Source organism: Eretmochelys imbricata, chromosome 7 (genome assembly GCF_965152235.1).
Source record: "Eretmochelys imbricata isolate rEreImb1 chromosome 7, rEreImb1.hap1, whole genome shotgun sequence".
NCBI lineage: Eukaryota > Metazoa > Chordata > Testudines > Cheloniidae > Eretmochelys > Eretmochelys imbricata.
In genome coordinates this window covers 46,142,727-46,169,353 of record NC_135578.1, presented here as the reverse complement: position 1 = coordinate 46,169,353, position 26,627 = coordinate 46,142,727, and the positions used below count along the sequence as shown (strand labels likewise).

The following is a 26,627-nucleotide window of genomic DNA, read 5'->3' as shown; positions in this document are numbered from 1 at the left end:
TTACCAAAAGAATGTTTTGTACTTGTTTCCTGATGTTAGTAGAATTTCAGATTGTACACAATTTTTTTTCTAAGAAGTTTCACATTTACAATGCTTATCTATGCTGAAAACAACCAGTTGAGTGCTTCATTATCATCCTTACTGTGAGAACAACACAAAACTGATAAGCAAATGTCCTGCACTGTTCTTGCAGCCAGTGACATCTTCCAGTATATTGAAATTCCACAGGTCAAAAAAGTTGAACTATTTTGACCAGACTGTACTTTGTCAGGATTTGCAATTAGAAGTCAGTGGAACTTGTGATCCCAAAGTCCTTTAGGTGCATTGGAAAATCCAAACTTTAGTGCTTAAATATGGGCTTAGGAGCCTAACTTTAGGCTTCAATATTTTGGCCTGTATTCACAATAACTTTGCTAATAAATTGAAAGTCTAAATAACTACTTATTGTTAAAACAGAAGTGATTTTGTTTTGAGGTGACAGATTTTTTTTGCCACTAAGACTTAAAACTTTGGTCGACATGGCAGTGGTGCTCAGGGGTGTGAAAAATCCATACCCGAGTGTTGTAGCTATCCCATACCTGCCTTATGACTTATGTAGATGCAGCTAGGCCAACAGAAGACTGCTTCCATTGACCTAGCTACTACCACTGAGGCGGTGCCACTCGTACAGTGACGGGAATCATAGAATCTCAGGGTTGGAAGGGACCTCAGGAGGTCATCTAGTCCAACTCCTTGCTCAAAGCAGGACCAATCCCCACTTTTTGCCCCATAGCCCTAAATGGCCCTCTCAAGGATTGAACTCACAACCCTGGGTTTAGCAGGCGAAAGCTCAAACCACTAAGCTATCCCTCCCACCCAAAACTGTTGCAGAGGGCTCCATCTGCACTGTGGATTACACTGTTTTGCCCTGGCGTAGATATGATTTAATAGAGAAGTTTTTAATAAAAAACAAAAACAAACCATTTTAGCTCTTAACTTTACCCTTAAATTTAAACACATGAATATCACTGAAATCAGTTACTGTTCAGGTTTGTAAAGTTACATGCCTATTTAAGTGTGAGCAGAATCAGGGCCATAATTTTCAATATTTTGTATATAGCAGCTTCATAAAATTCAAATAAGGTACCCTGCCAGGAATGGCATTAAAAAAACTGCATGTATCATTTAGTTGATTATAAATTTGAATCTGTAGTTGCAATAGCACAAGTTTTCAGATTAGTTTCACAAGTCCTCAATCTGATTTAAATATTGATTTAAAAAAAGTGGTTTAAATTAATGATTAAATCACGCAACCCTGTTCTGCCAGTTTCTGGAAAGCAATTTAGGATTGAAATTGTCAACTGGCTTGTTCAAGGGAAAAGATGAGAATTCAGGCTGCTCTAATAAATATCCTCTCATGTAGCCTAGGGGCACTTCTCGACAGTTAGGCCACATCTACACAAGTGATTTTAGAGCAGCATAACTGTACCGAAGCAGCTGCACCGCTTTAAGATCACTCATGAAGCGGCTCTATGCTGATGGGGAGAGAGCTGTCCCATGGACAGAATAAAACCACCTCAATGAGCGACAGAAGCTCTCCCGCTGACATGGTGATGTGCACACTACCACTTATGCCAGCAATACGTATGTTGCTCAGGGAGGTGGTTTTTTTCACACCCCTGGGTAACATAAGTTTTGCTGGCATTATACTGGCATAAATGGTAGTGTAGATATGACCTTACAATTTACACAGTTTATGATCTTGCCCTTTCTCTTGAACTCTCCCCTTTGATTTAAAACAGAATACTTGAATGAGGTGACCATAGTTCTGGGAGGAATTGGTTTGGGTACTGTGTCTAACAGTGCCATACACGTGCTGTAAAAATGCGTGTGCTGGGAATAATGCAGTTAATCCTTTGGAATCCAAGCATTGTGTAAATCTTAGTGCTTATAAGTCTACGCTTAAAACACTACACTAGCTTCAGTGTGGATACTACCTGCTCTGATGGGAGGGATTCTCCTGTTGGTATAGGTAATCCCCGATCTAGAGGTGGTAGCTAGGTCTGCAGAAGAATTCTTCAGTCGACCTAGCACTGTCTGCATGGGGACTTAGGTCTGCTTAACTAAGGGCATGGCTACACTTGCAGCTGTAGAGCGCTTTGAGTTAAACCCGCCTTTGGCGCAGTAGGGAAAGCGCTGCAGTCTGTCCACACTGACAGCTGCAAGCGCACTGATGTGGCTTACAGCGGCATTGGGAGTGGTGCATTATGGGGAGCTATCCCACAGAGCACCTCTTCCCATTCTGGCTCTGTGGCTTGTGGGAAGGGGGCGAGGGGTGCGGGGCATTCTAATCCTGTCCCAACGCCGCATGATGCATCGGTTTGTATCCCAGCAATCCCTGTGCTTCCGTCCACATTTGGCGCCATCTTTCAGCGTTTTTTGTACTGCACACTCTGTCTTCCCTTTCGGTCTGCGGGAATGGGTAATAGCCACAAGTGTGTCCAAAATCAGGGATGTGCATTTTTCGCACATCTGATTGATGTAATTATGCTGACCTAATTTTCTAGTGTAGATCAGGCCTAAGTCTTTTCTGATGTATAGTACTTGTTCTGTAGGGTGGGAACTTAGAATGTACTTTTTTTTAATAACAGTTTTAAAAAGTGGCATGTATTAGATGCTTTGAATAAAGAGTTAAGTTTAAACTTGTGTGCATGTATGCAGATTGAAAAAAATTCAAGAATATACTAGAGTATGGCTAATTCTGGCATTTAAGTCCGCATTATGACTTAACCAGGTAATGATCCAACTTTCTAGGAAAAGTAGGGATTGCTGGTTTTTCACTAGATGTCTTGAGTTATATGGCAGTGCTGTATGTCAAGTACAGGCCTGCACAACTCATAAAGCAGCGAGGGCCATATTACTCTAAAGAAAACAGCTGGGGGCCAAAACCCCCCAGCCCCACCGAAATACCTCTGCCCTGCCGAAACAACCCTCCTCCCAGCACCACCCCGCCCCGCTGAAACAAACCCTCCTTCCCCAGCGCCACCCCGCTGAAACATCTGTGGGCTGAAAGGAAGGTTGGGGTGTGTGTGTGATACTTGATTAAGAATTTTTCAATTAAATCAAATCCATTATGAAGCTCAAGATTTTGTTGAATAAATTCACACACAAGGGAAACACTCATAGTCACACACAAAGAGAAGAGCTATCTCACGGCACATGGCACACTAGCAAGGCACTGACGGTGTGTGGAAGCCTGTAAAGGGGTGCATAGGGTGACCAGATCACAGCAGTAAAATAGGACCCACTCCCTCCCTGCTCGGCCCCACCATCACACCGCTATTCAGGGGTCACTGTATTACTGCCCACAGCAGTCAATCAATGCAGTTGTAGATAAATCTCTGCATTATGCATTTTTGTATAACTTTTATATGACTTTGTATTGAACCTTGGTAATATGTTATAGTGGGCCCCTAAGGTAGTATAATTAAGGTAAAAGAAAAATGTCTTTTTGCTAGAAGTAGAATAAGATCTTCCCCCCATTTTGTAATCAATTGCCCTGTTGAATGAATGAGGTGTGAATGAGGAAGGCGTGGAAGGCAGGCACCTCCAGACAGCTGCAACCCTTGGAAAGGGGATGGGAGCCAGACCAAGGACGATCAAGCTTGTCACGTGGGCTGACTAGAGAAGAGCAGACATACTGAGGGCCGTGGGGGGGTTAGAAGCAAGCACCTTCCTTTGGGAACACCCTCTTTGCAGCATTTGGACAACCCCCAGCCCAGAGAAAAGCAGCAAAAAGGACCAACGGACACAGTTGCAGATTTTGAATCTGGGAGACTTGCACCCCTCCAGCCACTGACTTGCTGCTAGCCTCCTCCCCCCCCCTCCAACCCCAAGTATAAACGCTCATTCAGAGACCCAGTGAGTCACTATATTAATGCACACAGCAGTCAATCACTGCAGTACCAAAAATTAAAATACTGAAAATGGATGCTCCCCTCCGGCCACCAACTCGCCGCTCGCCTCCTCACTCCCTGCTTCAAGTATAAAGCCTTGCTGCTACTGTCCGCTCGCTCGGCTCATCATCCCCCCACCCTCCCAGCTCGCTTACTCTCCCCCTGCTGCCCACTCGCCTCCTCAGCCCTCCCCCTGCCGGCTCACCTGTTCGCCGCTTGGCTCGTCATCCCTCCCCCACTCTCGCCTCCTCACCCCCCCATTCACCTCCTCAGCCCTGCCAGCTCACCTGCCTGTCTGCTGCTGGCTCGCCTGTTCCCCCCACCACCAGCTCACCTGTCTGCCCTCCGCTGGCCTCTTACCTTCTGCCGCTGCCCCTGCCACTGGCTCCCCCTCACTCCCCAGCCTGCCACTGGTCTCTTCACCACCCCGCCCACCCGCCGGCCGGCCAGTCAGCCAGCCAGCCATTGGCTTTTCCCCCCCCACTCCCCGTGGGCCACACAGTGAGCCCATCTACTCACGCCCCACAGGCTGCACAGTGAGCCCATGCGGCCCAGGGGCTGTATGTTATGCAGGCCTGGTCTAGTAGGTTAGGGTGAATAATGTACATTCTTACTACTTCCAGACTTGAGCTTTGAGTTTGAGCTTGAGCTTTGCTGATCTGTTGCCAGTATTTCTAGAGCAATCTTTTTGCTGTTCCAGCTGGAACTACTGTGGCTGACAGGGAAGGGCTCCAAAATGAAGTGTAAACTGCTCTTCACAGTTATAGTGAATCAATGACATAGGGACTGGGAAGGCCTTGTGGGAGTCACTTAGTGCCTTCGTATCCCTGGAGTACAGTACTGGGGTGGGGATGACTGAAAAGATTGGATGCAATTACAAGCCCAGCACTTTGCATTCCCAGTAATAAAAAAGATAGTTCTTCTGTGGAAGTAATGGACTGAAATTCTTATTTGTAATGTGCAAAGACTTGAAAATGCATTCATCAGTAGCTAGTGAGGTCAGTGAGTGAGCAGGGAAACTATCAGGAAGGATTGTATATTTACTAAATATCTGCCAAGGCCAGTTAGAGTTGTTTTAGAGGAGAGGGAACTGTCCTAAAGTGGGATCCAGCATTAGAGTCCTGGTGAGAAGTCCAGCCTGTCTTTCCTCCCCGGAGCCAAGAGCTGACTTTCCTAGAAAGGCCACTGTGCCAGGACCCTTTGAGGGGAAGGAGAGTATCTTTTATATCTGCCTCTGGCTAGTATGTATCTGTTATACCCTGAGTCCTGCTGTTCATCTAAATTTTCATGTGTTTGGACCAGATTTCTTTTCTAGTATGTTTCATTTTATGCAGTCTTAAAAGAGAGCCTCCCTCAAGTGATCTGCATGTTTACATTAAAACCTCCCAGCCTAACTTAATGTGTTGAATGAATTCTCCACATAATAAAAAGGATAAGAAGAGAATTAATACAGTCATTTGAAATGTGGTATGTCCCCTTTTCTTTATGCTTGTTTGGGACATCCACTAGCAGATACTAACTCTTGTACGGTACCTAGCACAATGGTGCCCCAAGGAGCTACCATAATATATACAACAAATAACCTTTGACTGGGGATTTTGTAATTGTGAGTTTAATCTTCCACTGTCTTTGGGTCTGTGTGGTATTCCTGTGGCCAGATCTATCAGTATAACTACGAATTTTTCACCCCCCTGAACAATGTAGTTATATCAACCTAACCACTGCACCGATGTACAGTTTTAAGTGTAGACCTGTCCTGAGATTCCTGCCAGTTTCATGCATCACTAGTTTCCCATTTGATTGTTGCCTTGTGTCTAATAAGCTAACCAATCAAAATACATTAAACTCAAAAGGACCTATGAGACAGGAGTCTGTGAGTAATAGAACTTACTTCATTCTGTTCTCGAGAAAAATTCCAGGCCAGTTGGAGGTGCCCAATGGTCCATTTGATTTAAAATACTGACAGTTGACATTCTGAACTTCTAGCTAACCTGCATTATCTGTAATATGGACTAAACTGTGGTTTGCTGCATGTTCTTCCCCTCAATTGACTTTCTGTAATGTATATTTGAGGAAGTGGAATGGGCACCGTGTGTGTGTTCTCCTTTTAGGCATCTGCATTGTAAATGGCTCAGCAAAGTTCTGTCTATGTTCTGTTGTTTAATCATTGTTGATTTGATAGCACTGGCATCTGTTACCTATCGAATACTGGAAGTCTTAAAATATATTTGAAGGAGAGAGAAAGTCTTTTGTAATCACTTTCCTTCTCTTTCACCCTTACAAGTCACACATCATGGTGACCATCTCTGTAGATTAGGCCTGGGTACAGCTCCCTTGAGATCTTCTCAGTGTCCTGCAACCATGCCACGAAAGGCTGTAGTCTACCTTCCCAGTAATCCAAGACTTATTAGGTTAGAAAGTGAGGGCAAAAAGAGTGTGGCTGTGTATTGAGCCATCCCCAGCGTTATGAACCATCAGTGGTTTAGGTGCATTTTTACAAGGCTTGAAAATTTTTTGACATTTGCTAGCTGGAGACGAATGCATAAGATGAGAGATGGTACCCTTAGTGAGGTCCAGGGGCAACTGCACCTTGGTATAAAGTCTAATATTGTACCTGAAGCCTTCATAGGGGCAAATCTTTTGTATCAACCTCTGGTTTGCACTAAGTAGGCGTCTAATAATCTTGAAGTTATTGCTTTCTTGTTTCCTCCCATGAAGCTGTTGGAAAGGAGAACATGTGTCTGCCTCTGTCTCTTCCTCTTTCTCACTAGAGCCACCTGACTTGAAGGGGCAGAGTGGTAGAGATCCTTTCCCTGAACCTCTTTTTGTCTTTAGTCCACTGTGAACAACTGTCAGTGCCTCCCTCTGCTGCTACTTTAAATCTTGTAGGACAGCAGCAGCAATCTAAAGTGAATATGATTCTTGTCACTTTCCCTGATGCCCAGAGGGTGTTGAACAGGAGCAATGAAACTGATCAGAATCTTGTCAGCTTTGCTTTGCAGTTTCTTGGGTAAAACTTGGTATAACAGCAAAGGGACAGGAGCAGTCTGCCTGTGGAGACATATGTTAACCTGCAAAAAATCCTCTGATTTTGGACACACTTGTGGCTATTACCCATCACAGTTAAGGATTTGCATGCACCAGTCCAGATTTGGGTTTGCAAAGTAGACTTGCATTTGTTTATATACCTGAGGGATGAAAGACAGCCCTCTGCTTTTTTTTATGTCAAATTCTGTAGAATTTGATGGTTTAGCCGCCTCCCTGCCTTTCAGCTAAAGTTTGCTTGCCGCTGCCAAGCGGATTTTTAAACCCTGATTTTTTACTCTTTTTGAGGAGTCAACATAACTGAGTGGGACAATTACCTAGTTAATCTTACTTTATTTTTTTTCTTCCCATCTCACTTAGGCTAAGCCATGACGTCAGGGTCTGGGCATGTGGACTCCAAGGCTGAACTCACTGCTTTGCTGGAGCAATGGGAGAAAGAACATGGCAGTGGGCAAGACATGGTCCCTATCCTCACCAGGTAAGCTCTGTTAAGTAAGCTTTGAGATGCAAATACCTCTGAGACATGACAGCAGCTTTTGGCATATGGTGACTTATACTTGAAGTTGTTAAAGTAGCTGATCAGTTATTGGTAGCTTACATTCTTTTTGGCCTAAAAATTGAGGAATGTGGAATACTTCACAGTTCTTGTCAAAACAGTATGGTGTTACTTTGTATAGATTTTATATAAACTGTCTCCAAAATATTTGAGTTTAATACACTTAATGTTTCTCTTGTTCTTCTACTATCTGAGAGTTAGACAAGGGAGAAAAGGTAGATCTGCTGCTGACGCTTGTAAAACATAGTCTGAGGTGGAGAGTTACAAGTTTATTCCATCTGGCTGGAGTTACAGAGAGTCTCTCAGTAACAGTGCTCAGATTGTGAGAGACTCACATAAGATGAAATGACGTGAGTAGACAGAGAAAGTGTGTGAGGTTGGCTTGCCAATTCCAGTGGAGAGTTTTGAAAATGAGCAGTGGCTTCCCTCCCTCCTTTAGCAGGATCCTCTGATAAACAGGGAACCAGTGGCACTTTGTGGCTAGGATGCTGGTCATATGTTGTGTGAAGAGGTGCTCTTTCCCCTGACCATTGCTGCCTTGACTAAAGCTCTTGTTTTGGTGGGAAGAGGTAGTAGCACTCATTGCCTCAAGTAACTCAGGGTAGGAGGAGAGAGATATGAGGTGTCTTCCACATCTTCACTAACTCATGAAAAATAGGGGGCAAGAGCAGAATGGTACTCGTTGAATGGACAGCAGTATTACCATTTTCAGGCCTTTAAAAATCACGAGTTAGCCCCCAAAATATCACAAGTTTTTTTTTAAAAAAAATCATGAGATGTTAAAAAAAACACATTGAGGGCTTTTGTTATTTGTTTTCTGGTTTCCTGGGACTTCGGGTACATTCAGTTCGTGATTTTAGGCTTTTCCCTGCAACCACAAGGGCTAGAAACTTATTCCTTTTTTAACTGTAAGCCAAGACCTTGTGTTCTCTTGCTTTCCAGAGCTTTTAAGAAAAACACCAGATATTACCAGATGTGCAAAATATTAAGAGTTTGAAACAATAGGATAGCATCTATCTTGGCCCTGGAGGATTCCTGTCCAAGAACCTCAGACATATCCAGTTGTCCTAGTCCACTTAAAAAAAAAAAAAATTCTATATATCTGGGGTGTGTGGAGGGGAGGTCATATCGTTCAGAGCAGTCTTGCATTCCTGCTGCTCCGGAGAAGTATTTGGTCTCTGTGTCCTCTTATCATCTCTGTCAAAGTTAGTTATCCTCAGAGTTTCCCCCGATTCTGCTTATAGGACTCAGCATGGTACACTGATTACATATGTTTGGTAGAGAGGATAGAAGCACCAACACTGTCTTGCAGATGCTGAGGCTGATTCCAGTGGTTCTCAAACTTTTTTACGGGTGGGCCCTTTCACATAGCAAGCCTCAGTGTGACCCCTACTTATAAATTAAAAATACGTTTTTATATATTTAACACCATTATAAATGGTGGAGGCAAAGTAGGTTTCGGGTTGAGTTGACAGCTCGCGACCCACCATGTAATAATCTCGCTACCCCCTGAGGGGTCATAGAATCATAGAATATTAGGATTGGAAGAGACCTCAGGAAGTCATCTAGTCTAATCCCCTGCTCAAAGCAGGACCAGCACTAACTAAATCATCCCAGCCAAGACTTTGTCAAGCTGGGCTTTAAAAACCTCTAATGATGGAGATTCCACCACCTCCCTAGGTAACCCATTCCAGTGCTTCACCACCCTCCTAGTGAAATAGTGTTTCCTAATACCCAACCTAGACCTCCCCCACTGCAACTTGAGACCACTGCTTCTTGTTCTGTCATTTGCCACCACTGAGAACAGCCGAGCTCCATCCTCTTTGGAATCCCCCTTCAGGTAATTGAAGGCTGCTATCAAATCCCCCCTCACTCTTCTCTTCTGCAGACTAAACAATCCCAGTTCCCTCAGTCCTTCAGTCCCTCCTCATAAGTCGTGTGCCCCAGCCCCCTAATCATTTTTGTTGCTCTCCGCTTGACTCTCTCCAATTTGTCCACATCCATTCTATAGTGAGGGGACCAAAACTGGACGCAGTACTCCAGGTGTAGCCTCACGAGTGCAGAATAGAGGAGAATAATCACTTCCCTCAATCTGCTGGCAATGCTCTTACTAATACAGCCCAATATGCCGTTGGCCTTCTTGGCAACAAGGGCACGCTGCTGACTGATATCCAGCTTCCCGTCCACTGTAATCCCCAGGTCCTTTTGTGTAGACTGCTGCTTAGCCAGTCAGTCCCCAGCTTGTAACGGTGCATGGGATTCTTCCTTCCTAAGTGCAGAACTCTGCACTTGTCCTTGTTGAACCTTATCGGATTTCTTTTGGCCCAATCCTCCAATTTGTCTAGGTCACTCTGGACCCTATCCCTACCCTCCATCATATCTACCTCTCCCCCCATCTTAGTGTCATGTGCGAACTTGCTGAGGGTGCAGTTAATCCCATCATCCAGATCATTAATAAAGATGTGGAACAAAACCAGCTCCAGGACCGACTCCTGGGGCACTCCACTTGATATCGGCTGCCAACTAAACAAGGAGCCGTTGATCACTACCCGTTGAGACCAACAATCTAGCCAGCTTTCTATCCACCCTATAGTCCATTCATCCAATCCATACTTTTTTAACTTGTTGTCAAAAATACTGTGGGAGACCGTATCAAAAGCTTTGCTAAAGTCAAGATATATCACATTCACTGCTTTCCCTATATCCACACAGACAGTTATCTCATCATAGAAGGCAATCAGGTTGGTCCAGCATGACTTGCCCTTGGTGAATCCATGTTGACTGTTCCTGATCACCTTCCTCTCCTCCAAGTGCTTCAAAATAGATTCGTTGAGGACCTGCTCCATGATTTTGCTGGGGACTGAAGTGAGGCTGACTGGTCTATAGTTCCCCGGGTTCTTTTTTTCCCTTTTTTTAAATATGGGCACTATATTTTCCTTTTTCCAATCATCTGGGACCTCCTCTGATTGTCAGGAATTTTCAAAGATAATGGCCAGTGGCTCTGCAATCACATCAGCCAGCTCCCTTGGATGCATTAGATCTGGACCCAGGGACTTGTGCACGTCCAGCTTTTCTAAATAGTCCTTAACCTGTTCCTTCACCACTGAGGGCTGCTTACCTACTCCCCATGCTGTGTTGCCCATTGCAGCAGTCTGGGAGCTGCCCTTGTCTCTGAAGACGGAGACAAAAAAAGCGTTGAGTACTTCAGCTTTTTCCACATCATCTGTCACTATGTTGCCTCCCCCATTCAGTAAGGGTCCCACACTTTCCCTGACCTTGTTGTTGCTAACATACCTGTAGAAACCCTTCTTGTTACCTTTTACATCCCTTGCTAGCTGCAACTCCAATTGTACCTTGGCCTTCCTGATTACACCCCTGCATACTCTAGCAATATTTTTATAATCCTCCCTAGTCATCTGTCCAAATTTCCACTTCTTGTAAGCTTCCTTTTTGAGTTTAAGCTCACCGAAGATTGCACTGTTAAGCCAGGCTGGTCACCTGCCATATTTGTTGTTCTTGCTGCACTTCGGGGTGGCTTGTTCCTGCGCCCTCAATCAGGCTTCTTTAAAATACAGCCAGCTCTCCTGGACTCCTTGCCCCTGCATATTAGCCTCCCAGGGGATCCTGCCTATCAGTTCCCTAAGGGAGTCTAAGTCTGCTTTTCTGAAGTCCAAGGTCTGTATTTTGCTATTCTTCTTTCTTCCTTTTTTCAGGATCCTGAACTCAACCATCTCATGGTCACTGCTGCCTAGGTTGCCACCCACTTCTACTTCCCCTGTCAATTCTTCCCTGTTTGTAAGCAGCAGGGCAAAAGGAGCACGGCCCCTACTCGGTTCCTCCAGCACTTGTACCAGGAAGTTGTCCCCAGCACTCTCCAAAATCATCCCGACCGCCAGTTTGAGAACCCCTGGATTACGCTGATGTTTGGAGTGAATGGTTGTGAGGATCTTGGTGTTGACAGCACATCTTTCACTGAACAGACTGACTATTGGAACTTACCACAAAGAGTACTTTTACTGTGCAGACCGCTCTAATGGATCTCAGCTCCCTGCAAGGCAGCCTCACTGATTCTCTGCTGGACTCGACTAACTCCATGAGCATACACTGCTGCGAACAAGCTCCTCCAAGTTAGTCTGCAGACACTGAGCCTTTTGGGAGGGTGGTTTCCAGAGGTTTCACTGTAGTGCTGTTCGGAGTTGGTAGCTTCAGCAGAGTGATTTTGGAGAGCAGCTGGCTCTTGCTCTTTGTTTTTGTGAAAGTGATGCCAAAGCTCAGTACAGATCTGGCATGTTGACATTTTTGGCTTCAGGCCGATACAGAGATCACTTTAAGGCAACTGGTGAAGAGGATCCATTTGACCGAGCGGTAGCTGAATTTACATTGCTGTAGAAAGCAATAACAGAGTCCCAACTTTCAGAAGCTCAGCAGCATAGCTTTACTCCATGATCTGCTTTGAGGACAGAACATAGACGTGCTCCAGACTGGCTTCTGCTAGATTTAAGGGAGTCTTTTGGGGTGTCTCTGCTCTGGATATAAGATGCTCCCCACAAAGATTGATTGTGCTCGGTGATGTTTCAAGGCACATCTGACTCCTTTGTATATTGTTGTAGACTCTAAGACAGAGGAACTTGTGGTCGTGCTGGTCAGTGAGTGACATCTTTCTGCTTCCTTCCTCCTTCCGAGTTGACATAGAGGAAATCTTCCAGGGGCAAAACTGCATGAAATGTGCAGACATTTTCAAACACCAAAGTGTGGTGTTGAAGGCTGTACTGAAGCATCATGAGAAATGCTCTGAAAAAAATGATTTGTCAGCTATAGGCAAACTCTCATGGTGTCAAGGCTTCATTGTAATCTGTGGTAACTATTACAAATGGGACAGTAAAATTAAATGACAGTAAATTAAAGTAGTCAGTGATTCACAGAGTGACAGGCTGCATATAAAATCATGTTTCCAAATAGGCTCATATATCCCAGAGTGTCAGAAGGTACAAACACAATACAAGTGAAGAGGCTGATTATAAGGCAACATCGATCAGCAAGTATTTCTAGAATACTTAGATATGAGAAGATGCAACAGCATTCATTCAAGGTCTGCGTGTAGCTCATATGGACCAGTTCTGTACCTACTATGGGCCAGATTCTCAAACCCCTTACATAAGGGGATGCCTAGATGGTGTAAAGCCAGTGGCTCTGTACCCCTCGTCCTGGCTGTATCCTCACCCACTTAGAATGGGGCATATTGTGGTGCGAGGGGTAGCTGCAGCACACTGCTACCATGGTCCTGGGCTAGAGGAAAGGGCCCTGGGGGCTGTTGTTATCAGGGAAAGATAAAGCAGCCCTGAGACTACTCTAAGGCTTAGTCTACACTGCCGCCTATATCGGCAAAACGTACGTCATTCTGGGGTGTAAATATTACACCCCCGAGCGACATAAGTTACACCAACGTAAGCCCTAGTATACACAGCACTACGTTGGCAGGAGAGCTTCTCCCACTGACATAGCTTATGCCACTTGTGAGGGTGTTTTTTTTAACAACACCTATTGAACTAAGCACTTGGGAAGCAGGGGAAGGGAAACTCTTAATTATTCGCCACTCCCACTTCTTCAGTTAAGGGTTGGCAGAGCCACCAATCAAAATTTGATTTATCCAACCAAAAAGGAAAAATGGGACTAAACACTCAAGGCATTTTCTAGTCGGGGGAAGGAGGAAAATCAAACAGACTTTCTTGGAGAATGGTTGTGGGTAAGACAAGAACTCTTTCAGGCCACTGTCATGCATGCCTATGTGAACGCTGTAACAGTTAACCGTTTAACTGGTAGAATTTTAATAGGTTAAACAGTTACTATTTTTAAACCCTATTTACGTCCCTAGAAAGGCCTAGCTAGTCTATGGCCTGGTCTACACTAGGAAATTAGGTCTGTATAACTATGTTGCTCAGGGGTATGAGCAACCCTCCTGTCAGCGTAGATAAGAGTCTTCTCTGAAGTGCTACAGCGGTGGTGCTGTAGCGGATTAGGTGTAGACAAACCCATAGACCTGACTTCTCAGATCACATCTCCTCCTATTCCTCCCCATGGTCTCTGTGCTCAGCAGGCGCTCTCAAGCTGTTAAGTCCCAAGGAAAAATTGTTAAGAGTTGATAGTAGGATGTTCCATATAAAGGTGTACCCAATTTTACAACTTGCTGTTGCTAGAAATCCACCACAGCCCAAATTCGGCAACCTTTTAGTGCAAGATGCAGTTTACATCTCTTCAAAATCAGGCTGACAAACATGAAATATTGGAACCCCACAGGGCAAAGAGTCTTGTGAAAGTTAATTGTCTCTGGCAAGACAAGGGATTTCCCGGCTCATTACTGATTACAATATTAAACTATTGTTAATATTGTAAAACATGCCCAGATTTGGCAAATCAGTGCAGTTCATGATGAAGGAATGCAACAGATGCTTTTGCTCCTTTCTGCTCTTCCTCAGAAGCATCCGATATATACTGAAAAGTGATGGCAACAGAATGGAATCCTGCAGCACAGTCTAGAGGAAATCCCCAGGAAAAGAAAAGTGCATTTGCTCCTCTAGGAATGAACGTAGCTGCTTGAGTGGCCTTGCCTAACCTGTAATAGACCATAGGCTCATCATCAGCACCTGAAATATCAAAATCCTGACAAGGAGGTGTAGGCAGACTCTGTAGCTGCCTCAGTGAGACCTAAATTGAGGGGGGAAGGAAAGACACCATGGGAATAAGATGAATTTGCTGAAGGCTTTGAATTTCAGATCTTGACTTTATCCTAATCCATGTATCCTTCTGCTGGAAAACCTCAGAAAAATAGATACAGTTAGGGGAGCATTTAAAGCCAGAAAATATGTTGGTCTTCCTTCATATGTAAAATAACGATCAGTCTCTCTGATGACTTAGCATTTCCCATTCTCAGGCACCTCTTCTGCTCTTCCTAGAGGAGCAGGAACATAGGATTTCTTATAACTGTTCAGGCTGCTAGTCATTACGTCTGGAATTTTGCCTATAGCTTTAATGTCATGGCTCAGGCAAGGGGAATGCACAGCTTTAAAGCTGCTCCCACAACTCTCCTGCCTGGTACAGATGAGCAGTTAGTCTGGGGTAAGGCTCCAATGGCGGGGTAGGGGGGATTGCTTGAGTCCTTCCTTACTCCAGCCCCACAACTGTTAACTAATTGTCTGAGGAATTGAGAAGAGTTAGATCCCTCAGTGTTATTTCAGGTGGTTGAGGAGGGGGAAGAAATCAGGGTATGCCCCCTATGCCAACAGACTGAGCAGGGACCAGGTGGAAAGCCTTCTCATGTGACATTTAGTCTCCTTTACCTCTTGTAGTAGAGTGGTGGTGAGAAAGAGGTCTCCTTTACCTCTTGTAGTAGAGTGGTGGTGAGAAATTCCCTCCTCTTTAACCCTCCCTCCAACCCCCTCCCGCAACCCCTGGAGCAAAAATAATAAAGCCCTATGAATTGCAGTGGCTCATCTATATGTCAGGGAGGCAAAAAGCAATCTGAAATGCTGTGCAGGGGAGGCTAGAATGGGCAGGAGTTTCCTATCTGATATCTTGTAGGCCATCAGTGCCAGAGTTCTGAGGTAGCGTGACGGCAGGATGGTTTTTCTCTTTGTGTCTTCACCTTATGCATAGCATTGAAGCAGTTCAGCTGGATGCACTGCCTCTTTCAGAGGAGGAAAAAGTGCTTTCTCTCCATTGCTGGGACTCAGCAAAGAGAAGCAGACAAGCTACTTTATAGCATGCTAGCATATCATTAGAACATTGATAGGTGATCACTGTTTTGGGAGGGACAGGCGTCCTCTCTAACTTGCTCTTATATGTATCCAGTGGATGCCTGGAATCTTCTGGTGGTTCACAGAGTACAGTTTGAATGTGACTTGATGGGCTGTTTATAGCATTTTGGCAAATAGACTGTTTAGGAGCTGTCCACTGGGGAAAGAAAATGCATGTGGCATGTTTATTTGATTTTTACTCCCTCCCTAGAATGTCTGAATTAATTGAGAAGGAGACTGAAGAATACCGCAAGGGGGATCCGGACCCGTTTGATGACAGACACCCTGGTAAGGCCTGGTAAACACAATGCCTTGTGTGTGACCCCACTCTGTTTCAGGGGAAAATTAGTCATTCATATGTTTAAAATATACCCAAAAGACTAACCTGAAGGTCCTCACTGCTGGTTAAGTCCTGGCATCACTACTCAGCTTACTAACCTTGTTTTATAGTTTTGTCACTTGGCATTTCTGACTGTAAGAGGTCTAGGCTCCAGGCACAATTTTGAATGGCTTTTTTGGATGTTGATGTGGAGACTAATTTGGAGATCCTTTTCTTGGGCCCTGTCTATACTACAAGTATGATAGCAGCATAGCTACACTGCTGTAGCTATGTAGGCATAACCCCATAGTGTAGACGCAGCCTACAGCAATGTAAAGTGTTTTTCCATCGCTATAAATACACCACCTCCCTGAGCGATGGTAACTAAGTTGATGGAAGCATTATTCCATTGACCTAGCTGTGTTTACACTGAGGGTTAGGTTGACATAGCCATGGAGCACAGTGGTCTCTGTTTTTCATACCGCTGAGCACTAGAGCTCATGAGAACATAAGAACAAAGAACGGCCATACTGGGTCAGACCAATGGTCCATGTAGCCCAGCTTCCTGTCTTCCAACAGTGGTCAATGCCACATGCTTCAGAGGGATTGAACAGGATAAGTAATCCATCCCCTGTCGTCCATTACCAGCTTCTGGCAAACAGAGCATGGTTTTGCATCCCTGCCTATCCTGGCTAATAGCCATTGATGGACCTATCGTCCATGAACTTACCTAGTTCTTTTTTGAACCCTGTTATAGTCTTGGCCTTCACAACATCCTCTGGCAAAGAGTTCCTCAGGTTTACTGTGTTGTTTGAAGAAATACTTCCTTTTGTTTGTTTTAAACCTGCTGCCTATTAATTTCATTTGGTGACACCTAGTTTTTGTGTTATGAGAAGGAGTAACTAATACGTATTTACTTTTTCCACACCAGTCATGATTTTATAGACCTCTATCATATTCCTCCTTTTTCGTTACTTTTCCAAGCTGAAAAATTCTAGTTTTTTAAATCTGTTCTCATATGGAAGCTGTTCCATACCCCTAATAATTTTTTTTTGCCCTTTTCTGTACCTTTTCTAATTCCAATATATCTTTTTGAGATGGGGCAACCAGATCTGCACGCAATATTCAAGATGAGGGTATACCATGGATTTATATAGAGGCAATATGATCTTTTCTGTCTTATTATCTATCCCTTTCCTAATGATTCCCAACATTCTGTTAGCTTTTTTGACTGCTCCTGCACGTGAGTGGATGTTTTCTGAGAACTATCCACAATGACTCCAAGATTTCTTTCTTGTGTGGTAACAGCTAATTTAGATCCCATCATGTAGTATGTACAGTTGGGTTTATGTTTTCCAATGTGCATTACTTTACATTTATCAACATTGAATGTCATCTGCCATTTTGTTGCCCAGTCACCCAGTTTTGTGAGATCGTTTTGGAACTCTTCACAGTTTGCTTTGGACTTAACTATCTTGAGTAGTTTTGTATCATCTGCAGATTTTCCCATCTCACTGTTTAACTCTTTTTCCAGATCCTTTACCTCTGTTGCTCTAAATTTTCAATGTAGACCTGGCCTGGTTCTCCAGATTTCCAATTTGGAAGAGGTTAGAGCAGGGGTCGGCAATCTGCGGCACACGTGCCGATTTTTACTAGCACGCTGCTGCCAGCTGAGTCCTGGCTGCCGGCCCTGCTCAGCCTGCTGCTAGCCTGGGTGAATGGAACCTCAGGCCGGCAGCAGGCTGAGCGGGGCCAGTGGCCAGGAGCCGGCGGATGGAACCCCAGACCGTCAGCAGGCTGAGCCACTCAGCCCGTTGCTGGTCTGGGGTTCTGGCCGCTGGCCCCTTGCCAGCCGGGGTCCCGGCCCGCAGCCCTGCTCAGCCTGCAGTCGGCTTGGGTGAACGGAACCCCTGGCTGGCAGCGGGCTGAGCGGGGCTGGCGGCTGGGACCCCAGCTGACAGGAGCCAGCAGAACTCCACACCGGCAGCGGGTGAGCTGCTGCCGGTCCGGAGTTCTGTCCGCCACCCAGCTCAGCCCGCTGATGGTCTGGGGCTCCAGCCGCTGGCCCCTTACCAGCCAGGGTCCTGCCCATTGGCCCCACTCAGCCTGCTGCTGGCCTGGCATACCAGTCGCCGGCCCCGCTCACCTCACTGCTGGTCTGGGGTTCCAGCCACCTGGCCCCCCGCCAACCCAGGTCAGGGCCTCCGGCCCTGCTCAGCCCTCCTGCTGGCTTGGGGTACAGGCAGCCAGCCCAGGGTTCTGCTCCTGGCCTGGGCCCAGTGCTCTGAAGCCCTTATAAAAAATTACACTGCAATTAACTGAAAAACTTGAAAACTTAAAAACTTTGTATATTACAGTAATCGTTAAAACATGTATAATGTTAATAAATACATAGGTTTGATGAAACAAAGTAGTTGTATTTATGTGCCTGTGCTTAATTTGTGTTTTCGATGATTTACCTTCTAAAAAAATCTCACCTGTCTCGCACCCCCAGAAAGGGCATCTCACACCCCCGGTTAAGAACCACTGCACTAAACTGATAAGATCTGCATTTTAATTTTATTTTAAATGAAGCTGCTTAAACATTTTAAAAACCTTGTTTACTTTACATACAACAATAGTTTAGTTATATAATATAGACATAGAGAGAGAGACCTAAAAACGTTAAAATATAGTATCGGCACACTAAACCTTAAATTAGAGTGAATAAATGAAGACTCAGCACACCACTTCTGAAAGGTTGCTGACCCCTGGGTTAGAGATTGCAGTCTGAATCTCATGCACCCTCTAGTGGCTGGACATAGAACAGGTTTCAGAGTAGCAGCCGTGTTAGTCTGTATTCGCAGAAAGAAAAGGAGTACTTGTGGTACCTTAGCGACTAACAAATTTATTTGAGCATAAGCTTTCGTGAGCTACAGCTCACTTCATCGGATGCATTCAGTAACGAGAGTGATCACTTAAGGTGCGCTATTAAGCAGGAGAGCGGGGTGGGAGGGGAACTTTTGTAGCGATAATCTTGTTACAGTGTGTATGGTGACACCGATTGTTTCATGTTCTCTGTATATAAATCTCCCCGCCGTATTTTCCACTGAATGCATCCGACGAAGTGACCTGTAGCTCACGAAAGCTTATGCTCAAATAAATTTGTTAGTCTCTAAGGTGCCACAAGTACTTTTCTTTTTGCGAATGCAGACTAACACGGCTGCTACTCTGAAACCTATGATTTCTCATGTAAGTCGTCTTTTGTGTAAGATTGAACCTGCTAATTGGGGTGTCCGACAGCCAGTTTTGCTGTGGCATGACTTAGTTTTATACTTCAGTATTGGCCATGAAGCCTAGAGCTTGTTAAACGACAAGCCATTTAGAGCTGTCAAGTTTACCAAGTGACTGTCTCCTTTCTTTGCTCTTCCATTCTTTTTTGGTTGTAATATTTTGTTTAGCTAAGGAGGTCTGAATGATTAGCTCAGCCCCTTCTTTCTGCCTTGCCAGGTCGAGCAGATCCAGAGTGTATGCTGGGCCATCTGCTGAGAATACTTTTCAAGAACGACGACTTCATGAATGCGGTAGGTTTTCTATTTGCATTTATCCTAAGAATTATAATTGACAAATGATGACACTTCCCTGTTACCTGTAATGGTTTGTCTTTATCTGCCCTGGGCTCGTTAGCCTGAGTGCTTGTGTTTTTTGTTTTTAGTCCAGTCCATGTTGGAGTTTTTCTACTGTTAGGAATATTTCTTCCAAATGCTGGTTTTAAAACGGGGTTAAAGGTGACTTGCCTTCCTCTATTAAAGTGGAGGGAAGGACGTTTTCTAAATGTAGATCATCATGCGCATACTATGTAATATAAAAAACAAAAATGGAGTCAAGCCTGGTCCAGATTCGCCAGGTAAATTGTTAAAACAGTCTCTAATACTAGTAATACAGCTACGCCAGTGGATGCTTTTACATGCTGGACTGGTTGTGGGAGCTGGGGAAGAAAATGAGTTCTAGGGGACTGAGCAGAGGACTAGGAGTTACTGGCTCTTTTCCTGCACTGCTAACACTTTGTACTTACAACATCTTTTATTTAATATTTAAATTGCAGTAGCAACCAGAGGCCTGAACTGGTATTGGCCCTCTAAAAACTCACATTAAGACATGGACCCTGCCCCAAATTGCTTGCATATCACTTGTCAGACTATAAAGGGTCAGTAAAAAGGCATACAAACAACTAAGAAAAACTCTTGTGCATTGAATTTTCTAAACAAAGTAAATGCCAGTTATTTTCCTCTGCCTCAAGCCATCATTGATTAACTGGTTTCGTATAGGCATTGTAGCCTTACAGATTAGTCCAGAGTGGGCAGTATAGAAGAGAGAACTTTATTTGGCTGAGAAAAAAATAAATTGTGCTGTCCTTCCACTTCTTTTCTGATACATCAGAGAGGAAGAGTCACCAGGCAGTTGGCTATGCTCTCTCTGAAGCTATGTCTACACTATAGATTATGTTGGCATCACTTATGTTGCTCAGGGGTGTAAATAAACCACACAGTGCAGCTGCAGTGCTGTATATGTAGACAAGCCCTAAAGTGTAGGTCAAGGATTTACACACTGACAATGCTACTGGTATCTTCCCCTTTGCTCCCATGTTTTGTAAAGCTAGGGGAGTCACTAATGATTTCACTGTGCTGCACTGTTTTGAGTAGGAGTTGAATTTCAGGCCACTCCTATTCCTGATATTCTTCCCCCAGCTGGTGAATGCTTACGTGATGACAAGCAGGGAACCCCCATTAAATACTGCTGCCTGCCGACTCCTTCTGGACATCATGCCAGGACTGGAAACTGCTGTTGTCTTTCAGGAAAAGGTACCATGTATAGCAATACTGGTTATAAATGCTTGGTGTATTCAGCGTTCTAGGAGCTCCCATGCTCGTTTTGGATAAATCTGTACAAATGGAAGTTTAAAATGCAGTTTCTTGGACACAATCTCTACTCAATTTTATTAATGTTTAATTTTAAAAGGGCACTTTAATAGTTGTAGTGTTGTTAAGCTAAATTAATCAAACCCTCAGGCATTTCTAGGCTGCTAATGTGCGTTGAAGGCCAACTTGCATACTCCTACATCAGAGGAACAGGAACCAAAACGTCATCTGTTTTGGGAACTCTTGCAGCCATAATGTTCTGGATATAAATTCAATAGACATTAACACGATGCAGCAGTGTGCTAGCAATCAGCTTGTTAAGACTTCCTAGATTTTGTAATCTCATTCCTTGAAATGCAAACATTATAGTGGGGCAGTAGCACCACTACAGTTAAGGTAGTGACAAGTTTACTGGTCTAAACTTTAAATCCACATGCTTACCCAGACTGTCTTGAAAATTGCTGTGCCTCCTTGGGGATCCCCTTGTGACTGAGTGCCTGAGATGGACCACATTGAGAACGGTGCCCACAGAGCAAACTGCAAGAAATAGGGCAGACAATCCCCTCAAACTGGTGATTTATTCTATAATTAGATTCACCAAATCAGTAACAAAGAACTTCTGTATCACCATACTGATAGGCACCAACTCCATGGGTGCTCCAGCCCTGGAGCACTCCGGCAGCCAGCTCCTCCCCCCTCTCCCCAGTGCCTCCCACCCACCGGCAGTTCTGCTGATCAGCTCCTCCCTCTCCGTCCCAGTGCCTCCCCCGGCGTGCAGGAGGCGCTGGGGGGAGGGGGAGGAGCGGGGACAGGGTGTGGTCAGGGGAGGGTTGGAACTGGGCAGGAAGAGGCAGTGAGGGGGTGGTGTGGGAAGAGGCTGGGCCAGGGTGGGGGTTTGGGGGAAGGGGTGGAGTTGGGGGCAGGGTCTGGGCCAGAGCAGTGGTTGAGCACCCCTGAAGCAAGGAGGAAGCCAGCGCCTGTGACCACACTGGTGGACAAGAAGTCAGAAATGATCCCCTTTAGACATTCCAGCCCCAGGCTCCCATCCACACAACTAAGTCTGATATAGTGAGAGGTTATTGAAAACCCATTTCACCATATATGAGGTTCTTACTGATCCCAAAGGATCAGACACTTACCCCAGATCAATATGTATCTCAGATCTTACACAAATATCATGCTGTCAGCCAATCCTTAGTAAACTGTCTCAAGATTTAATAATAAAAGAAGAGTTATAAATGGTTAATGGATCATATTCACACAAATGATCGCAAAGTCCTTCTATCAGGTTTGTAGCAGTGATGGAATAGACTGCAGGCTTGTGAACTGTCTCTGGTAACTTCCAAAAGGTTGAAAGGTCTTCAGTCCATAGTTCAAGATGCTTCTTTTAGTTGTAAATCCACAGTCCAGAGAATTAGAGCAGGAAAGAGGCAAATTAGGGGTGTCGAGGGTCTTTTATTTACTCAAATTTACTGTCCCAAACAAAGCCCACACAGTCCCTGAATGTGGAAAGTTACTGGCCCAAGATGGTGTCCAGGGACACATGAGCATATTACATGCCCTTAATGTTTTGCTGAATCACACGGGGTGGCGGTTGTCATCTGAGGCATCCTCTGGAAGAGCTATCTGGACAGGATGAGTTTCTTCAATGTCCCATTGAGAGAGTGGAGTGTCCTTGATAGGCCATCAACACAAAACTGTCCAGCCCTAATGTAAATTCTCTCTGGGAGGTGTCACCCAGGAATACAACACATATTTAAGATATAAGTACATAGCCAATATTCATAACTTCAGATACAGAAATGATATATGGATATAAACAAGATAATCATACTTAGCAATTGTAACTTTTCCATTGTCACCTTATATGACATACTTTATACAAGATTTGTTGCAATTGTGTAACAGTGGTAGCAACAGTGATACAAATGGTACTCCTGGGGGAATTATGCACCACTGCGTGTGCACAGAATTCATGTCCCCTGCAGATTTCTTTGCTTCCCCTAAGAAAAACGACTTTCTGACAGGGAAGAAAAGGGAAGCTGCAAGAGCAGTCACACACCACTCCCTAGCTGTGCAGGTACATTGTTTCAGGCATCTGGAGCAGCCGGCGGAGAGGTAAATCACTGCGTGGCTGGAGATACCCAAGCCAGTGGCTCCTACCCTGAGCCTGGATCAGCTGCTAATCATGGCTGGGCTGGAGGCAGGAGAGGACAGGACTTCTTCCCCTGCAAGGATTGGCTGGTGCTGTGTCAGACCCACCACCAGAAACCTCCCACAGCTGCAGGAAGCTCAACATCCTCCCCTGCTTCCTGCCCCCATGGCTCCTCAGCTGCGGGAGGGAGGGGTCCCTGTACGGGGAGCTGCTCCCCCATTCGCCCAACCTCTGTGCATACCCAGACACCCCTGCCAAGCCTCACCCCGTACACCTGGAACCCCTATAGCCCTCCATACCTGAACCCCACCCCACTGAACTTCAGCCCCTGTATCTGGAGCCCCCTGCACCCAGACCTCCAGACCACCCCCCACTGAGCTTCCTGCACTCAAACCCCCACTCTGACGAGCCCCCACATCCAGGCTTCCATGCCACTGACATCCAGTTAGCTGCTGAGCCCCCCAGACCTCTCCGCTGAGCCCCAACCACTTTCACCTAGAAGTCCCTGCAGAGTCCCATTGCCCCTGCATCTGGAACCACCCCAAGGAGCCACACCTAGACCCCCCACTGAGCTGCCTGCACCCAGATTGTCTCATACAGAATCCTCTCACCCCACACCAGCCCCTCCACACTTGAATCCTACCTGGTTGAGCCTGCCTGCCCCACAGCTGGTGTAGAGGGGCAGGGCACCAGGGTGTTTCTGGGGCAGCCCAGGCCTTGTGCTGTGTCAGAGTCAGATACAGCCTTACCACTGAGTCTGTGTCCCCGGGATGGGGAGGCCGCAGGGTGATCTCCAACCTTCGTGCACTGCCATGCTGGAGCCTCTGCATTTATTTATTGACAAATAAAACTTGCAGAATTTTAAAATATTGTGTGCAGAATTTTTACTTTTTTGGTGCAGAATGCTCTCAGGAGTAAAATGAAAACGAGGAATCCAGTGGCACCTTAAAGACTAAAGTGCACTGGACTCTTTGTTTTTGTGGATACAGACTAACATGGCTATCCCCTGATACTTGACAGGACTAGAATGGTCATCTTTCTTACACATAGCATCACACCCCTTGTTATCTATATTTGAGATTGTTTGAGCAACGGGCTCCTGACACACAGCCCCCTTAAAAAAAATTGAATGACACCAATATTTTATGGGTTTGTAACATACTTTTGCACACACTTGGGGCTCAAACTATCACTGATCCTCCTCAAGCTGGTATTACTCATTTAGACTTGAACTTAGCTAGTGTCTGGCCTCCCCTGCCCTTTCTGAGAAGCAACATTTTAAAAGTTCTTTAGGATAACATTTGGATCTACAATGAAACCAATTTGCTGAGCCAGAGAAAGTTCTGCACACACGTGCTGCAAGACTGGGGCTCTGTTGCAAGGAAGAATGTTGCAGGCAACTTGACGTTGGAGTAAAGCCTTTTCTACACTTAAAAGGATTTGTAGATATAGCAGTACCAGGAGAGCTATGCCAGAAACCCCTTCATCCTGCTGCCACTGGAGAGACAGTTTGTATGCCAGTGAAAAGTTCAGTTTAAATCAGTTGCCTGAGTGGAATAAGGACTCTTTTGTTGGTATAATTGCAACTTTACTAGGACTTTGCTGGGATAGCTATGTAAGTTTAGGGATGTGATTTTCCCCCTCCTCCTCAGCTGACACAACTATGTCTATGTGTACAGTTAAACAGCTACAGCAGTATAGCTGCAGTGCTGCATCTGCGCTGCTGAAGTACTTCAGTGTAGCCACTCATTACAGTGACAGGAGGAGGTCGACTGTCGTCATAGTTAATCCACCTCCCTGAGAGGCAGAAGCTAGGTCAATGGAAGAATTATTCCATTGACCTAGCACTGTCTACATCGGGGGTTAGGTCAGCTTAATTACGTTGCTTGTGAGTGTCGATTGTCATATACATGAGTGATGAAGATGGGCGTACTTAAATTTTTTAGTGTAGACCTGGCCTATGCCAGTAAATTTTACAGTGTAGACCAGGTCAGCTGCATTGGAGCAGCTGCACTGATGCAGCTTTGCCTCTGCAGTGCTTAAGTGAAGATGCTCTTGTGCCGATGAGAGAGCTTTTCTTGTTGGTGTAGCTAAACCACCTCCCTGAGAGGCCGCAGCTATGTTGACAGGAGAAGTTCTCCTGTTACCATAGCTCTGTCTGCACAGAGGGTTAGGTTGGTATAACTATGTCTCTTAATGGTGTGGATTTTTCACGCTGTTGAGCGACATGGTTACATTGATATAGGTCTGTGGTGTAGACCTGGCCTTAGTGATTTGCTCAAGGTGCCATGCTGTAGCCATTGAACCTGAGCAGCACCCATGTACTGTGAGTTTGAGTCTTGCCCTATACAGCTTATTGAGGCCTTGTCTACACTTAAAAATTATGTCCACCTAGCTACCTTGCTTAGGGCTGTAAAAAATTTAGTGCCCTGAGCGCTGTAGTTAGGTTGCCCTACCCCACCCCCGGTGTAGACGTGGCTAGGTTGGCAGAAGAATTCTTTCGTCAATCTAGATACTGGCTCTTGGAGAGATGGATTAACTCCATGACAGAAAAAAAACAACCCCTTCTGTCGATGTAGGAAGTGTCTATGCTATGGCGCTGTAGCAGCTGTAGTGTAGACCTACCCTGAGAATATGTTCTGAGAATGATTTATTCTCTGAATTTGCTTCTGCAGGGGCTCCTGAAAGTTTTGCCCTTACAGCAGTGTATAAACTACAGTTAACATATAAAAATGTTACTCCACTCCAGAAGACAGATTTTTTTAGATCTTTTTCACCTCTTTTAAAATGGAAATTTTGATGCTACCACCACACCATTTTAATGCTGTGTCACATTAGGATCCAGGATAGAGCTGGTGGTGTAAGTTGGGGTCTTTTGGTTAAAAGGTTTCTCACATACAGGCCTAACCCCTCACCCCTCTCCCTTCAAATAAAGCGTTGATTTTAATATTCAGATTGTTCTAAAATCCATATGCATAGCGAAACTGTCTTGAAAATTGATATTCCACAATAAGGGTTGCGATAGAATTTGGAAGAAAGGGAGGAGAAAACCCATTGATGAATTAGTCAGTTCACTCCTCAGAGCTATTGTGTCAGACTGTATTACTCTTCATAGGTGTGGTGATTCATTTGAGAACATCCCATTGAGATGAATGAGCCATTTCATGCTTCTGCACTGCTTTTGTGCTGCACTATTTACTACAGAGGGTTCAGAGCCCTCTGGCTTTCTTCACCCTTTTCTTCTCCCTGTGTTTCTGATGGAGCTTTGACTAATAAGGAAGTTTAATTTCTTGGTTGTGCAGAAATGTTGTCCTTTTCAAAAGCCAGCTGACAAGGCAGAGAGCTTTGCCACACATATGATATAGTTTGTCTGCTAACAATGTCACATATAATGTACAGACTTGTTTTTTACTTAAAAATAAACTCATTAAGACGTTTGGGTTCTATGAGAAACAAGTATTACAGGAGTCAGTACTCTGATAGTTTCTAGTTTACATATTGATGTACAAAATAATTTAAAGGATTTTTTGTCAATATATTGAAAATGCCCAGAAGATTATGCCTGCATAATCTATGAGGGTTGTAGTCTCACGTATATCGGGTCACAATTTTTAAAAAGAATACTCCCACATGCATGCGGCAGTGTGGGCTGGAGGAATGAACAAAAAATTGGGGGGAGTAATAAATAATCAGAATATTCTGGATTGCTTGGTAAACTGGGTGCAAGCAAGGAATATACATTTTAATATGGCTAAATGTAAATGTATACATCTAGGAACAAAGAATGTAGGCCCTACTTACAGGATTGAGGACTCTATCCTGGGAAGCAGTGACTAAAAAAGACTTGAGAGTTGTGGTGGATAATTAGCTGAATATTAGCTCACAATGTGATACTGTGACCAAAAGAATTAATGTGATCCTGGGCCACA

The 26,627-nt window shown here is 44.8% G+C and overlaps 1 protein-coding gene across 2 annotated transcripts in view; it reads left to right on the top strand.

Annotated features, from left to right (window-relative positions):
- DCAF1 (DDB1 and CUL4 associated factor 1) overlaps positions 1 to 26,627 on the top strand; it is a 104,272-nt gene that overhangs the window by 2,375 nt on the left and 75,270 nt on the right. The window contains exons 2-5 of one of the 2 annotated variants that reach the window (XM_077821325.1): positions 7,341 to 7,458; positions 15,538 to 15,614; positions 19,135 to 19,208; positions 20,373 to 20,486. In XM_077821325.1, coding sequence (XP_077677451.1) covers positions 7,349 to 7,458; positions 15,538 to 15,614; positions 19,135 to 19,208; positions 20,373 to 20,486 — 375 coding nt within the window. In that variant the 5' untranslated portion in view covers positions 7,341 to 7,348. Of the gene's footprint in view, positions 1 to 7,340; positions 7,459 to 12,161; positions 12,179 to 15,537; positions 15,615 to 19,134; positions 19,209 to 20,372; positions 20,487 to 26,627 lie in introns of those variants that run through there. The other variant, XM_077821326.1, reaches the window with a different exon arrangement.